The 15,183-nt window shown below is 40.6% G+C and overlaps 1 protein-coding gene across 14 annotated transcripts in view; it reads right to left on the reverse strand.

Annotated features, from left to right (window-relative positions):
* LOC147367339 (tumor necrosis factor receptor superfamily member 10A-like) overlaps positions 1 to 8,605 on the reverse strand; it is a 46,638-nt gene extending 38,033 nt beyond the window's left edge. For 8 of the 14 annotated variants that reach the window (XM_086416340.1, XM_086416347.1, XM_086416336.1 and 5 more), the window contains exon 1: positions 7,891 to 8,605. In XM_086416340.1, the coding sequence (XP_086272466.1) occupies positions 7,891 to 8,061 (171 nt within the window). In that variant the 5' untranslated portion in view covers positions 8,062 to 8,605. Of the gene's footprint in view, positions 1 to 1,747; positions 1,946 to 7,890 lie in introns of those variants that run through there. The other 6 variants (XM_086416353.1, XM_086416344.1, XM_086416352.1 and 3 more) reach the window with 4 other exon arrangements.
* Positions 8,606 to 15,183: the final 6,578 nt, after the last annotated feature.

The raw sequence follows: 15,183 nt of genomic DNA on the forward strand, positions 1-15,183 counted from the left end.
CCCTTCTATTGTTTGTCAGTTCAGTTATTGTATGTTTCAGCTCTGTGGCTTCTATTTGACAGTTTCTTATATTTTCCATCTCTTTGTTGAAGTTCTCACTGTATTCATCCATTCTTCTCCCCAGTTCAGCAAGCTTCTTTATGACCATTACTTTGAACCCTTTATCAACTAAATTATTTATCTCCATTTCATTAAGGCTTCTTTCTAAGGCTTTATCTATTTAGTCACTTGGAACAGGTTTCTCTGTTTCTTCATTTTGCTTGATTCTCTGTGTTTATTTCTAGACAGTAGATGAAACAACCACCTCTCTCCCAGTCTTGAAGGAGTGGCCTTGTGTAGGAAATGAATTTTTCATTCAGCCCTACCCCTGCTCTTAGTCATCTCTCAAACTCTTGGGATTGTTGAAGCAGCCTACTATATTTTTTAAGAGTTCCCAGTAGTTGAGCATGTGCCAAGACCTGTCCTATTGCAATGGAGCAGGACACTATGGTCCTTGCGCTCCCCCCACTACGTCCTCTGCCTGCCTCTTGTCTATGGAAAACTTCAGTCCAAGAATAAGTTTCATCAAAGAAGTGAGAAATGCAGAAACAAAGGAAAATAGTCAAAGGAGACCAAATTATAATAATGTAGTCATTAAACTTAGTCAAGGATCTTTAGTTCTTTCTCAAGGGCTATAGATAATATTCTGAGCCATATCCTGTGAGCTGTCTTTTTTTTTTAAATTAATTTAATTGGAGGCTAATTACAATACTGTAGTGGTTTTTGCCATACATTGACATGAATCAGCCATGGGTGTACATGTGTTCCTCATCCTGAACCCCCTCCCACCTCCTTCCCCATCCCATCTCTCAGGGTCATCACCGTGCACCAGCCCTGAGCACCCTGTCTCATGCATCAAACCTAGACTGGCGATCTAGTTAACTATGATAATATACATATTTCAATGCTATTGTCTCAAATCATCCCACCCTCATCTTCTCCCACAGAGTCCAAAAGTCTGTTCTTTATATCTGTATCTCTTTTGCTGTCTCACATACAGGGTTATCATTACCATCTTTCTAAATTCCATATATATTTGTCTTAGTATACTGTATTGGTGTTTTTCTTTCTGACTTACTTCACTCTGTATAATAGGCTCCAGTTTCATCCACCTCATTAGAACTGATTCAAATGCACTCTTTTTAATAGCTGAGTAATATTCCATTGTGTATATGTACCACAGCTTTCTTATCCATTCATCTGCTGATGGACATCTAGGTTGCTTCCGTGACCTAGCTATTGTAAACAGTGCTGCGATGAACATTCGAGTACACATGTCTCTTTCAATTCTGGTTTCCTTGGTGTGTATGCCCAGCGGTGGGATTGCTGGGTCGTATGGCAGTTCGACTTCCAGTTTTTAAAGGAATCTCCACCCTGTTCTCCATAGTGGCTGTACTAGTTTGCATTCCCACCAACAGTGTAAGAGGGTTCCCTTTTCTCCACACCCTCTCCAGCATTTATTGTTTGTGGACTTTTTGATAGCAGCCATTCTGACCGGTGTGAGATGGTACCTCATTGTGGTTTTGATTTGCATTTCTCTGATAATGAGTGATGTTGAGCATCTTCATGCTGAGCTGTCTTATAGATACTGAAACCCCAAGTGGAGAAGTTAACTACATGATGACCAGACTGTACCCAGGATATGAGGTGCCACAATTCCAAGAACTGGCCTCAGAGAAATGGAAACAAATGGACCCTGGAACTGTACCTAAAACAATCAAGATGATGCTGGTCAGACCACCGATGACCAATTTGAAGATGACTATCAGAGCTGACTCTGCTGTTTCTATATGTGGTTCCCTCCTCACTTCTGTCTATAAAAGCTCTTGCCCACAGGTTGCCGGTGGGGGCGGGGAGTCGGCCTTTGGATAGATGTTCACCACTCTCGACCCACAGTTGTCAGCATCTGAAATAAAGCAAACTTTCCTTACCACCAACCTGGCCTACTTATTGGCTTTTGGGCAGAGAGCAGCCAGACCCACACACACACTTTCAGTAACACTATCCCAAAGGGGAAGATTTCAGTGCCTAGATTCAGGTTGACTGGAAGTCAGCCACATACACACACAAAGAAATTTACAGGCCAATATTCTTGATGAACACAGATGCAAAAGTCATCAACAAAATTTTAGAAAGCTGAATTCAACACTACATTAAAAGGACCATACAACATAATCAGTGGGATCTATTCTAAGGATGCAAACTGTGATTCGAAATTTACAAATTAAAAAAAAACAACACAAATTAGTCAATGTGATATACCACATTAATAAAATGAGGAACAAAAGTCATATGATCATCTCAATGGGTACAAAAAAAGCATTTGACAAATTCAATATTGATTTATGATAAAACTCTCAACATAGCAGACATAGAGGAAATACACCTCAACATATAAAACCCTGTGTGACAAGGCCACAGCAAACACCACATTCCATAGTGAAAAGCTGAAATTATCTCCTCTAAGATCAGGAACAAGATACAGACACTCACTTTTGTCATCTTTATTTAACATAGTATTGGAAGTCCCAGCCAGAGCGATTAGGTAAGAAAAAGAAATAAAAAGCATCCAACTTGGAAAGGAGGAAGTAAAAGTGTCCCATTTTGCAGGCAACATGATATTATGTATAGAAAATGCTAAACACTCCATTTAAAAAAACCTCTTAAGACTAATAAATGAAGCCAGTATAGTTACAGGATATAAAAATCAATATGAAAACATATGGTGCATTTCTTTACATGAATAATAAACCAGCAGAACGAGAAATAAGGAAACAATCTAATTTACAATGGCATCAAAAGAATAAAATTCCTATGAATAAGTTGAATAAATTTAGCCAAGGAGGTCAAAGACTTGTACATTGAAAACTGCACAAATAAATGGAAAAACAGTCCATGCTTATGGATTTGAATAATCAATATTTTTGAATGTCCATATACCCATAGAAATCTATAGATTCGATGCAATTTTTATCAAAATTTCAATGGCACTTTTCACAGAAATAGGACAAATAATTAAAATTTTTACAGAACCACAAAAGACTCCAAAGAGCCAAAGTAATTTTTTAAGAAAAATAAGGAAGGCTGGTGGCATCTTGCTTCCTGATTTCAAGCTATGCAAGTGAAAGTGTTAGTCGCTCAGTTGTGACCAACTTTTCGACCCCATGGACTATAGCCAGTCAGGCTCCTCTGTCCATGGAATTTTCCAGGCAAGAATAATGGAGTGGGTACCCATTCCCTTCTCCAAGGGATGTTCCCAACCCAGGGATCAAATCTGGGTCTCCCCCACTGCAGGCAGATTCTTTACCATCTGAGTCACCAGGGAAGCCCTGTATTGCAAAGGGAGAGTCTTAAGCACTGGACCACCAGGGGAGTCCCTTAATGAAGGATTTTTGCATGTATATTTATAATAGATGTTGATCAGTATTTTTTTTTTTTGGTAATGTCATTGTAAGTTTTGGATACCAGGGTTGTGCTGGCTTTATAAAACAGTGAAGAACTGTTGCCTGTTCATATTTTCTGAAAGAATTTGTATAAGACTGATATTATTTTTTCTATGAATATTTATAGAATTCCTCAATGAAACTACATGGGCCTGCAGTTTTCATTGCTGTAAGATTTTAAGTGATGAATTCTAATCCATAAAAGATATAGGATTAATCAGATTTTCTTTTCAACTTGTATCTGTTTTACTAAGTAATATTTTCAAGGAATTTGTCCATTTTATCCAAGTTGTCAAATTTATCTGCATTAAATTATTCCTAAGTTCCCCTTATTGTCCTTCCTAGGCTGCAGAATTTGTTATAATATCTTATCATTAATTGTTGATATTGGTATTTTTTGTTTTTTTGGCCTTTTTTCTTTTAAAATTTGGTTTGTTAATTTCATTAATCATTTCAGAGAATCAACACTTGGTTTGTCAATTCCTTTCATTATTTGTATTCTATTTCATTGATTTCTACTCATATTATTATTTTCTCCCTATTCTTTTGAGTTCAATTTGCGCTTATTTTACAGTGATTTAAAAATGTGAATCTTCAGGTCACTTTTTTTTCTTTAATTAAAAAAAATTTTACTCCCCATTTCTCCCAACCCCCTATTCTTTTAATAGAACATCTTTAATTGGAAGAGCTTCCCAGGTGGCACCAGTGGTAAAGAACCCACCTGCCAATGCAAGAGACTTAAAGAGATGTGGGTTCAGTCCCTGGGTCGGGAAGATTCCCTGGGGGAGGGCACAACAATCCACTCCATTCTTGCCTGGAGAATCCCTTGGATAGAGGAGCACGGTGAGCTACAGTCCATAGAGTTACAAAGGGTAGGACACGACTGAAGTGACTTAGCATGCACTCACACTTTAATTAGGAGAAGGTGATGGCACCCCATTCCAGTACTCTTGCCTGGAGAATCCTATGGACAGAGGAACCTGGTAGGCTGCAGTCCATGGGGTCACTAAGAGTGACTGAGCGACTTCACTTTCACTTTTCACTTTCATGCATTGGAGAAGGAAGTGGCAACCCACTCCAGTGTTCTTGCCTGGAGAATCCCAGGGATGCGGGAGCCTGGTGGGCTGCCTGCTATGGAGTCGCACAGAGTCGGACATGACTGAAGTGACTTAGCAGCAGCAGCCGTAGTACACTTTAATTGAAAACTGCAGTTTAAGCACTGTGTTAGCAGCTTTTCACAAGTTTCCATTTAGTATATATTCATTACTATTTGTTTTGAAATTCAAAAAAAAATTCTTTTGATTTCATCTAAGAACCATAATGATTTGAAGGATGTTGCTTAATATTCAACTCCAAAATTTTGGAGTCTTTTTCTAGAGATCATTCTTGACTGGCATTGTAATTTCATTAAAGTCAGAGAACAGAGTTTATATTATTTCATTGCTTTTAAACTTATTTAGACTTCTTAAATTGTCTAGAATGTGGTCTATCTTAGTGGAAGTACCACATTCACCAAAAAAGAATGAGTCTTCATTAGATGTTGCAAACATGCTCTCTGAATGTCAATTAAATCAAGATGGTTGATTTTTCTTTTTTTTTCTAATTTGGTCTCTCTGTGCAGCTTCGAGGATGTTAGTTCCTCAACCAGTGAACCTGTTGTGCCCTCCATAAGACAGCAGAGTCCTAACCACTGAACAGTCAGGGGAATTCCCATTATGGTTGACAGCGTTACTTCTGTTGTTGTTTAGTGGCTAAGTTGTGAGAGACTCTGCAACCCCATGGACTATAGCCTGCCAGGCTCCTCTATGGGATATTCCAGCAAGCATGCTGGAGTGGGTTGCCATTTCCTCCTCCAGGGGAGCTTCCCCAGCCTAGGGATCTAACCTGTGTCTCCTGCATTGGCAGACAGATTCTTTACCGCTGAACCACTGGGGAGGCCCGATAATGTTACTACCCTTTTTCATTTTCATTAAAGGGTGATATGATAGTCCTTTGATTTCATCAATTTTTGCTTTATGTATTTTTAAAGCTCTTTTATTAGGCACAATATATTTATGGTTAAGATGTCTTCCTGATGAATTGATACTTTTAACACTACAAATGTACGTTTAAAAAATCTTTGGTAACATCAGATGAAAACTTGAAATAGTCTTCTATGGACCTGGGCAATCCTTCAGCATTGACATTCAGTTATCTCTATTCTGTCCCCAGCTTGCTGGTCACATTTCCCACCACCCAGATCAATACCCCCATTCCTCTCAGAGCAGGACAAAACACTAACATTAGTGCAGGCATCTTAGAACCCACACCACCCACGCATTCAGGGGGAGTCCTGTCTGCAGCCTGCTGAGTAGCCCTGCGCAGGGACTGTGGTGCACCGGGGACAAGGCGAGGTCCTTCCTTTCCTCAGGGCAGTTCTGGCCACAGGAACCTGAGGCACAGACAGCGATTCCTGTAAAGTCACCAAGGTGAAAAGAGCCTGGAAGGGCTGCAAGGCAGATGGGACAAGACTCCCAGTGGCAGGGAACAGGTGTGGACATGGAGGGAAAAGTCCCACAGTGCCAGGATCACAGACAAGAAGGAAGTCAAAGTAATGGGAGTGGGGGTTGGGGCTGGGATGGACGAGGAGGAGGCTTCCTGGTGTGTAATCTCCATTGCAGGCTGTTTGAGAGACAACCACTGGGGTGCACCGGGTGCGGTGGAGATGTGAGACTTTGCCACTCACAGACTTGTGGTGTGTGTGTGTGGAGGGTGGGTTGGGAGTGTGAGAGAGAGAGAGAGACAGGAGGGAGACAGGAGGGCTGCGGTGGAGCAGCAGCATGGGACAAAAGAGAGGGAATCCAGGAAACTTTCCTGGGGGTCCAGTGGTTAGGATGCTGCACTTTCACTGCAGGGGTCAAGGTTGGATCCTAGGTTGGGAACTAAGATTCCTGCAGCCTTTGAGCCTTGGCCAATTAAAAGAAAGAAAGCAAGTGAGAAGGGACGATGGGTTGTGGAAGTGTCTTCAGTTCGGCTCAGCAATTTGTCCACTCTGCTACCAAGCTGGTGAAGTTAGAGATGAGTCCGGACTGGGGATTTCCTTTCGTGCTTCTTACCACTTACTTCCCGCAAGTGATGCAATACTGTTAGCTGGGTTTGCAGAGTCTAGTTGGACCTTGCTGTGTGCCCAGGTTACTTCCTGGAGCTGATGTAACTGTTTTAGGGTCTAGTTTGATTTTCACTCTCCCTTGATAGGTCACCCAAAACAACATTACTCTTTCCTCCCTGGGGACAAATGGGCCCTAAAAGCTGCACCGTTTCTTTTTTTTTTGAACAAAAGATTCTTTAAATTCTATACTGCTTTACAATTGTCAAGCGATTCACACACAGGATTTCATATAATCTCACAATAACTGTTCTTTTCCCCTCATCCCTATCTTGCCCCTCACTGCTTCCCTCTCCTCACTGGTAACCACCAGGTTGTTCTCTGTATCCCTGAGTCTGCTTCTTTTTTGTGTGTTACTCACTAGTTTGTCATAATTTTTATATTGCACGTGGAAGTAACGTGGAAGTAACATCATACAGGGTTTCTCTTTTACTCTAAACCCCATCAGCTGTGACGAAGCCATAGTGTCAGACTTGTTCTCAAGGTCTTCCTGTACTCTGAGACCTATTTCTTCTAAGATTTGTGTGGCTGTGGGTAGTTGTTTTTACAAGTAAAAACACAGCTAGGTTAACAGTAGACCCTTCCGCCTGGAGTTCAGGGCAGCCATTAAATAGTTTTTTCAGAATGCATGCCACACCTGTTTCAGACTCAAAACAGAAATCAAAATAACATCTTCAGACCCTTTCCTCCTAAACTAGACAGAGCCCCTGAGGCTAGCCGCCTGATTACTGGGGATTTACCCTGTAACCCCTGTGGGTTGCTGCAGAAGAAAGTAGAAGGAATTTGCAAAATGACCAACAGCAGCCGAGAAGGGGTGCTGAATGCAAGGGAGGGTGGGAAAGCTACTTTTCTGTAAAAATCGAGGGGAAGAATAGATGCGATGAGCATATTCTAGAATCTCAACATAAAAGGGGAGGGGAGAGGGAAAGGAAGAAGGGAGACAGGAGGGAGGAGCGGGGAAGGAAGGGGAGCAGAGAGGCTTCCAAAGGAGTTTTCCATTCCTTTTCCTTTGGAATTTACTTCTGGGACAGCCAGACAAGCCTAGGACCGGGACGGAGAACACGGGCTCTTCTCCCTCTGGGCCCGGGTCTGTCCTGCCAGGCCCTGAACCTGCTCCTTCCCCCCATTCAGCCCACGGTAGATCTCGCTCGGACAGGCCCCGGCCGCAGCTGACCCGGGCAAGCACGCCGCCCGGTCTTTTCCCGCCGCCATTTACCGGCCACCAGGCGCGCCTTCCGGAATGGTACCTGCGGTGGTACTCACCCACAACACGACACCCATGACGAAGACGAGGTACCCGAACCGAAGTTTGGGGGCACCGGAGCGCCCTGCGCCGGCGCTGGAGGAGGCCGGTGCCCTCCGTCCGCGCTGCCCCTTGCGGTCGGGCAGCGTTCGCTGTCGAGGTCCCCGCAGGCTGATGGTAGGCACGGTCATGAGGAATCTTCACGGTCGTCCGTGGAACTTGGAAAGCCGGCCTCTGATGTCTAGACTTCGGAGCTCTTCTGTATACCTCCGCTCCTGCGCACTGTACTCAGGCTTTTGGAGAAAGCAGGCTGCTGTGGCCCCGCCTTGTCTTAGGATATTGCTCAATCAGTCCCGGAAAAATAAGAATCTCCGTCCCCCTCTCCTGTCTCCCTCTCGAACGCGAGTTGAACGCAGCCTGCGTGCGTGCTCAGTCGCTCAGTCGTGTTCGACTCTTGGCTGACCCCATGGACTGCAGCCCACCAGCCTTCTCTGTCCATGGGCTTTCCTAGACAAGAATACTGGAGTAGGTTGCCATTTCCTCCTCCAGGGATCTTCCCGATCCAGGGATAGAACTCTCCTCTCCTGCATCTCTTGCATTGGCAGGCGGATTCTTTACCAGGGAGCCACTTGGGAAGTCTGATACATAAAGAGTTGGCATTAAAGGTTCTTCTTGAACCGGCTCCCTTCTCAGGGGCAACGACCCTCCTGAGCTACCTCTAGTCCTCTGACTACCGTCTTCTACTGGCTCTCAGCTTCTGCTCCTCCCAGGCTCATTGACAGTGTGGGTGCAGGGGAGGGGTATCACTGCCTCCAGAGTCACGTGGCAGCTCTGTGCCAGGGGAAAGTTGTTGAATCAGAGGTTTGCTCTTAGCATCTTAGTAGCCAGGTGCCTGACTGGAGCAGATACTCAGTGAATAGGTGGGTCGACAGAATGAAGGTCACAGAGACTGCCATCAGTGGGTCTGAATTCAGGTCACAAATAGGCTTCGGATCTCCTCCATCACTACCTGTGCGTTGCAGTAATGCCAGGGTCAACGTCTGACTTTCACACGCAGGACTTCATACTAACTCCTCTCGACCCTACTGCTGCTCTTGCAGTCAGGCAAGCTAGAGGAATCCACTCCATTCAGCCTTTCTTGGAGATTTTTCTTCCCTGTAGAGTCTTTAAAGCCTTTGGGAAACAGAACTGCTGGTGGCTAATTGGCATAGGAAACCAAACCGGCCAGGAGGAAGAGGTCCCCACGTGGGTCGGGTTCGTCCAGCTGTCCCGAAACATCCGCGCTCTGCTGGACTTAGGTTGTGGGGAGTCCAGTATTGGGTGAGTGGCACAAGACTAGGTCCTACAAGGCTAGGGCGACTGTGGGCTGGGGACTGGGCAGGGGAGACACGAACGGGAGCCTCCAGCTCCACCCTTTTGTATCAGTTTTGTGAGGCCGGTGTGGTAGGAATTAAAATTCCTTTTTCCTCCATATGTTTATCCAGCGGTTCCAATATCATTTATTGAAAACACTTTCTTTTCCCATTGAATAATATTACTGCCTTTGTTGAAATTCAATTGACCGTCTATATGTTCCATTTCTGGACACTATATTGTGTTCCATGGATCTATTCATTTTCTCTCCTGTGCCAATACCACGTTGCCTTGATTGTGTGTGTGTGTGTGCTCAGTCCTGTTCCACTCTTAGCGACCCCATGGACTGGAGTCCGCCAGACTCCTCTGGCTGTGGAATTTCCCAGGCAAGAATACGGGACTGGGTTGCCATTTCCTCCTCTAGCAGATTTTCTGACACAGGGATGGAACCCCGTCTCCTGCTGCTCCTGCACTGGCAGGATTCTTCACCAGTAAGCCGCCTGGGAAGCCTGTTGCCTTGATTACCATAGCTTTATAGTGAGTGTTGAAATTAGGTAGTTTAAGTCCTCCAATTGTTCTCTTTTTCCTCTGAAATTGTTTGTGTTTCAATATAAGTTTTATATAAAATATTTAATTAAAAAAGTCCTGCTGGGATTTTAATAGATATTGCATTGAAAGTGATGATTGACAAGAATTGACATTTTAACAATATTGAGTCTTGCAATCAATGAGATGGTTTTATATTAGACCTTTCTTACTTAATCTTGACAACATTTGGTAAGCTTTCTGTGTACAGATTGTATACATCTTTTGTAAATGCATTCCCAAATGTTTTTGATGTTACTTTCAGTGCAATGGTTGAGATTATTGGTTTTTCTTTTCAGTCCATAGGTCCCAAAGAGTGGGACGTGACTGACTGAGCATGTTGTAGACAGCTTATAATTTCAGCTTGCTTTTTTCCAGTTGGAGAATCTCAGCCTTATATATGACATGTTTGTTCTAGTTACATTCATTGTTGTAGCTTTATTCAGAATATATGATTTGCCACAATTTCTTCATTTTGCCTTTGTTTTTTTAAAAATATTTTCACTGGGTATAAATGAGTAATGAGTCAACAGGTTTCTTTCACCACTTTAATTCTTAGCTCCATTGTTTAAGTCAGGTCATTCATTGGTCTTTTGAATGCAAAAAAAAATTTTTTTATGCACAAAATTTTCTCTTTGTTACTATGATGTGCCCAGGTGGTGTTTTCTTTATATTTATCTTTCTTTGGGACTTTCTAAGCTTTCGAATTTGTAAATTGGTGTTTTGTACTACATTTGAGAAAATTACAGCCATTTTTTTTCTCATTTGTTCAGTTATTTCTTTTCAGTCTTCAATTCCAAACATATTCCATGGTGTTGTCCCAAAGGTCACCAAGATTCTGTTCCCTGTTTTCTTTCAGTTTTTTTAACCTCTGCTCTTCAGATTGAATGCTCTTTAGATCTATCACATCTCTCTTCAAGTTCACTCATTATGTCTTCTGCAGTGTTCAAACTCTGTTAATAACATTCAAGTGAATTTTTAATTTCAGATAATGGGATTTTCAGTTCTAAAATTTCCTTTTGGTTCTTGTTTTATAGTTATCAGTTCTGTGCTGAGATATCCTAACTTCTGTTCATTTTAATAATTTTCTACAGACCAAACATATATTTTAAAGCTCCCCAAAAGAGATTCTATTATGAATTAGAGGTGAGAACCAGTAAAAAGATATAAACTTTACCCGGAAGGAAGAGATATGTAATGGGAAGTATCGATAGCAGAAAATGTTAAAATCCCTCTGTCCATGGGATTCTCCGAACAAACATACTGGAGTGGGTTGCCATTTCCTTCTGTAGGGGATCTTCCCAACCCAGGGATTGAACCTGGGTCTCCTGCATTGCAGGCAGATTCTTTACTGTCTGAACCACCAGGAAAGTCGACAGAGAAGGTATTATACTTTATTGACAAAGAAGTCTCAAGGGAAACCCAAAGACAACAGAGAATAGATAAACAAGCACAACAAGGGAATTTTAGTCTCTGACAGCAACTGCTACAGTAAACACCTTCTCCTAGCCAGACAAAAATAAAACCTCACCCTAAACACCTACTTAGCTCAGTTTCCTTTACCAGTTACATTATGTATAACTTTAAGCAGAAAATTATATGGCATCCTAAAAGACCAAAACCAAAAACACTCATTGAGGTTTAAGAGATAGAGCCAGCACCAGAATGAGACACAGATGTGGTGGAGATGTTGGACTTATCACATCGGGAATTTAAAACAACTAGGAATAATATGCTAATGATTCTAATAGAAAAGTGGGCAACATGCAAGAACAGATAGGAAATGTAAGCAGGGGGATGGACACTTCAAGAAAAAAATTAAAAGGAAATTCTAGTAACAAAAAACCCCACAATGTAACAGAAATAAAGGATGCTTTTCCTGCCCTCATGAATAGAATCAGCTGAAGGGGAAGCATCAGTGAGCTTGAATCAATGTCAACAGAAACTTAGAAACCTAAGTACAAAGGGGAAAACAAAAGAATTAAAAGGGCAGAACAGAATATTCAAGAACTGTGGGACAATTGAAAAAAGAAGTAACATAAACACAAGGGGAATACCAGAGAGAAAAGGAAAAGAGAGGAAAAAGAAGTATTCGAGGAAATAATGACTTCAAATTTTCAAAAATAAATGATAGACACCAGACCACATATGTAGGAAACTAACAGAACAACAAGCAGGAAAAATATTTAAAAAAATTTATGCATAGGCATCTCATACCCAAGCTACAAAATACCAAAGGAAAAAAAAGAGAATCTTAAAAGAGGCCTAACCTCGAGAGGGAAGGGATATGTGTATATACATAGATAGCTGATTCAAGATGTTGTACAGCAGACACCAACAACATTGTAAAGCAATTATACTCCAATTAAAAAAATTTTTTTAATTGTATGGTTTCAAGATTGATTGTGAATAAACTGAATTACAATTCTAAAAAAGAAGAATCCTGAAGGAAAAAGCGTTTTACCTGCAGAAGATGAAGAATAAAAATTGTAAAAAAAAAAAAGAAGAAGAAAGTGAGGTAAAATACTTAAAGTGTGAAAGGAAAGAAAATCCCACCAAACCAGGGTTCTTTATGGAAGAAAATTATTCTTCAGAAGTGAAAAGAGAAATAACAACTTTCTCAGACAAACAAAAATTGAGGAAACTTGGGCCTTGCAAGATATGCATTTAGGAAGGTTGTTTTTTTTTTTTCCAGAAAGAAAGGAAATGATAGAAGTCAAAGACTAAGATTTGCATAAAGAAAATAGCTTTAGAGAAGGAATAAAATAAGACAAATTTTTTAAAAAGGCAAATTAAAATCCTTTACTTATTTTTTTGAAAGAAGGTCTATATATTCAACAGTTCTTTATTGAACACCGACTATGGACCAGTAACTATTTAGACTCTGGACAGCCGGAATGTCATCCTGGAGCTTATCCACTAGTAAATATAACCACAAACCACTTTCTGATTCTTCAGTGAAAACTATATTAATTATATTGCTATGAAGTTTGACTATTTCATTCAGATTAGAGACAAATGACATTCTAAGATTACTTATTCTCATTTGGTCCAGCAAAAACTCTTGAGTGAAGTCACTCAGTCGTGTATGACTCTTTGTGACCCCATGGACTGTAGCCCACCAGGCTCCTCTGTCCATGGAATTCTCCAGGCAAGAATACTGGAGTGGGTAGCCATTCCCTTATCCAGGGAATCTTCCCAACCCAGGAATCAAACCCAGGTCTCCTACATTGCAGGTGTCTTTACCGTCTGAGCCACAGAGAAGCCCATTTGATGCGACAGATAACAATTTGTTCCAAATGATACTAGCCAAAATGTATGTAGTGATGATAACTTCTTGATAAGTGAAGTGAATGAAAGCAGTATTAAGAAGGATGGGAGGAAGGGGTTGGGATGACATTGCTATGGAGTACTTGTACTGCCTGTGAAATGATACAGTGTTATTAGAAAAAGGACTTGGATTAGTTTATTTTTAAGTTCTTGTTATTTGTTTATGTGGCTGCACTGTCTTAGTTGCAGCAGGTGGGTTCAGCAGTTTTGGTGCACAGGCTTAGTTGCCCTTTGTAAACCAAAGGACAACTACTTAGAAAGTAAAAAAAGAAAAAGAAGAAGTAAAACTTATATGCCAACAGAGGTTAAAAATGAAATCATATAAAGTGTTCAATTAAACCCACAGAAGCCAGAAAAAGTGGAAGTCAATACAAGAAACAAAGAACAAGGCAATGGACACAGAATAGTAACAAATATTTTAGATTTATAACTCAACTATATAAATAATAATTAAAACATCAATGGTCGAAATACCCCAACTGAAAGGCAGGGACTGTCAAAGTGGATAAAAACAAACAACACTCAACTGCATGATGTTTGGGGGGGGGGGAAAGGCAATGTAGATACAGACAAACAGTAAAAGCGTAGAGAAAAATATGCTAAGACTAAACTAGAAAGGTGGGATGCTTATATTAATTTCAGACAAAGCAGACTTCAGAGTAAGGAAAATTATCAGGATTACAGAGGGGCAACATGCAATGAAAAAAATAAGTCAATTCTCCTTAATTTTTCCAAAGACATAACAATCCTTAATGTGAATGCACCTAACAACAGAGTGTCAAAATATACATGAGGCAAAAATTGATAGAAAGGCAAGGAGAAATAAAAGAATCCATTACTATAGATAAAGACTTTGATAGCCTCCATCAGTAACAGGTAGATCCATCAGGCAGAAAATCAGTAAGATCCTAGTTGAGCTCAACAACACCATCAGTCAACTGCATCTGTGACATCTATAGTCTACTTCATCCAACAGCAACAGAATACATGTTCTTTTCAAGCTGACATGGAATATTCACCAAGATAGATCACAGTCTGGGCCATAAAACACTCCTTACCAAGTTTTAAAGAATAAAAACCTTACAATGTCTGCTCTCAAACCACAATGGAATAAAACTATAGAAATCGATAACAGAAACAACTGGAAAATCCTAAAATACTTGGAAATTAAATAATAATTTCTCAATCACACATGGTCAAATGAAAAAGGATTTAGAGAAATGGAATATTTTGAACTAAATGGAAGTAAAAATAAAATGTATTAAACTTTGTGGGCTGCAGCACAAGCAGTGCATGGAGGCAACTTTGTAGCAATGAATGCACATGTTAGAAAGGAAGGAAGATCTAAAATCAATAATCTAAGATTTCATCTTAGAAAACTAGAAAAAAGAAGAGCAAGTTAAATTCAAAGTAAGAGAAAGGAAAGAACAAATAAAAACCAGAGCAAAAATCAAACAACTGAAAACAGGAAATTAATAAAGAATATAAACCAGACCAAAGCTGGATGTTTGAAAAGATCAGTAAAACTGAGAAATCTCCCACGAGGTTCATGGGATAGAGAGAAGTGGGGGGAGGTGGTGGACAGAGAGAGAAATTACAAATTTCAAGGAAGAAGCAGAGACCATAACAACTAATCCCAGGGATGTTGACAGAATAATCAAGTAATATCATGGACTACTACTATGTCTATGAATTTGATAACCCTGATAAAATGGACCAATTCCATTTGGTAGATTGGAAATCTACCAAAACTTAAATAAGAAGAAATAGACAATCTGAATAGGCCTATATCTGTTAAAGAAATCAAATCAGTAATGAATAAAATACCCTAACAGAAAGTACCAGGCCCAGATGTGTTCACTGGTGAGTTCTACCAAACAATTAAAGAAGAAATTCTACCAATTTTCCACAGTTTCTTCCAGAAAATAGAAGCAGAGGGAATACTTCCTAACTCATTCTATGAGGCCTGCATTACCCTAATATCAAAATGAAAGACATTACAAGAAAAGACAACTACAGACTAATATCTTTCAAGTGTCCATGCA

Source organism: Bos grunniens, chromosome 8, assembly GCF_055505025.1.
Source record: "Bos grunniens cultivar Pamir isolate PY7600 chromosome 8, Bosgru_T2T1.0, whole genome shotgun sequence".
Lineage (NCBI taxonomy): Eukaryota > Metazoa > Chordata > Mammalia > Artiodactyla > Bovidae > Bos > Bos grunniens.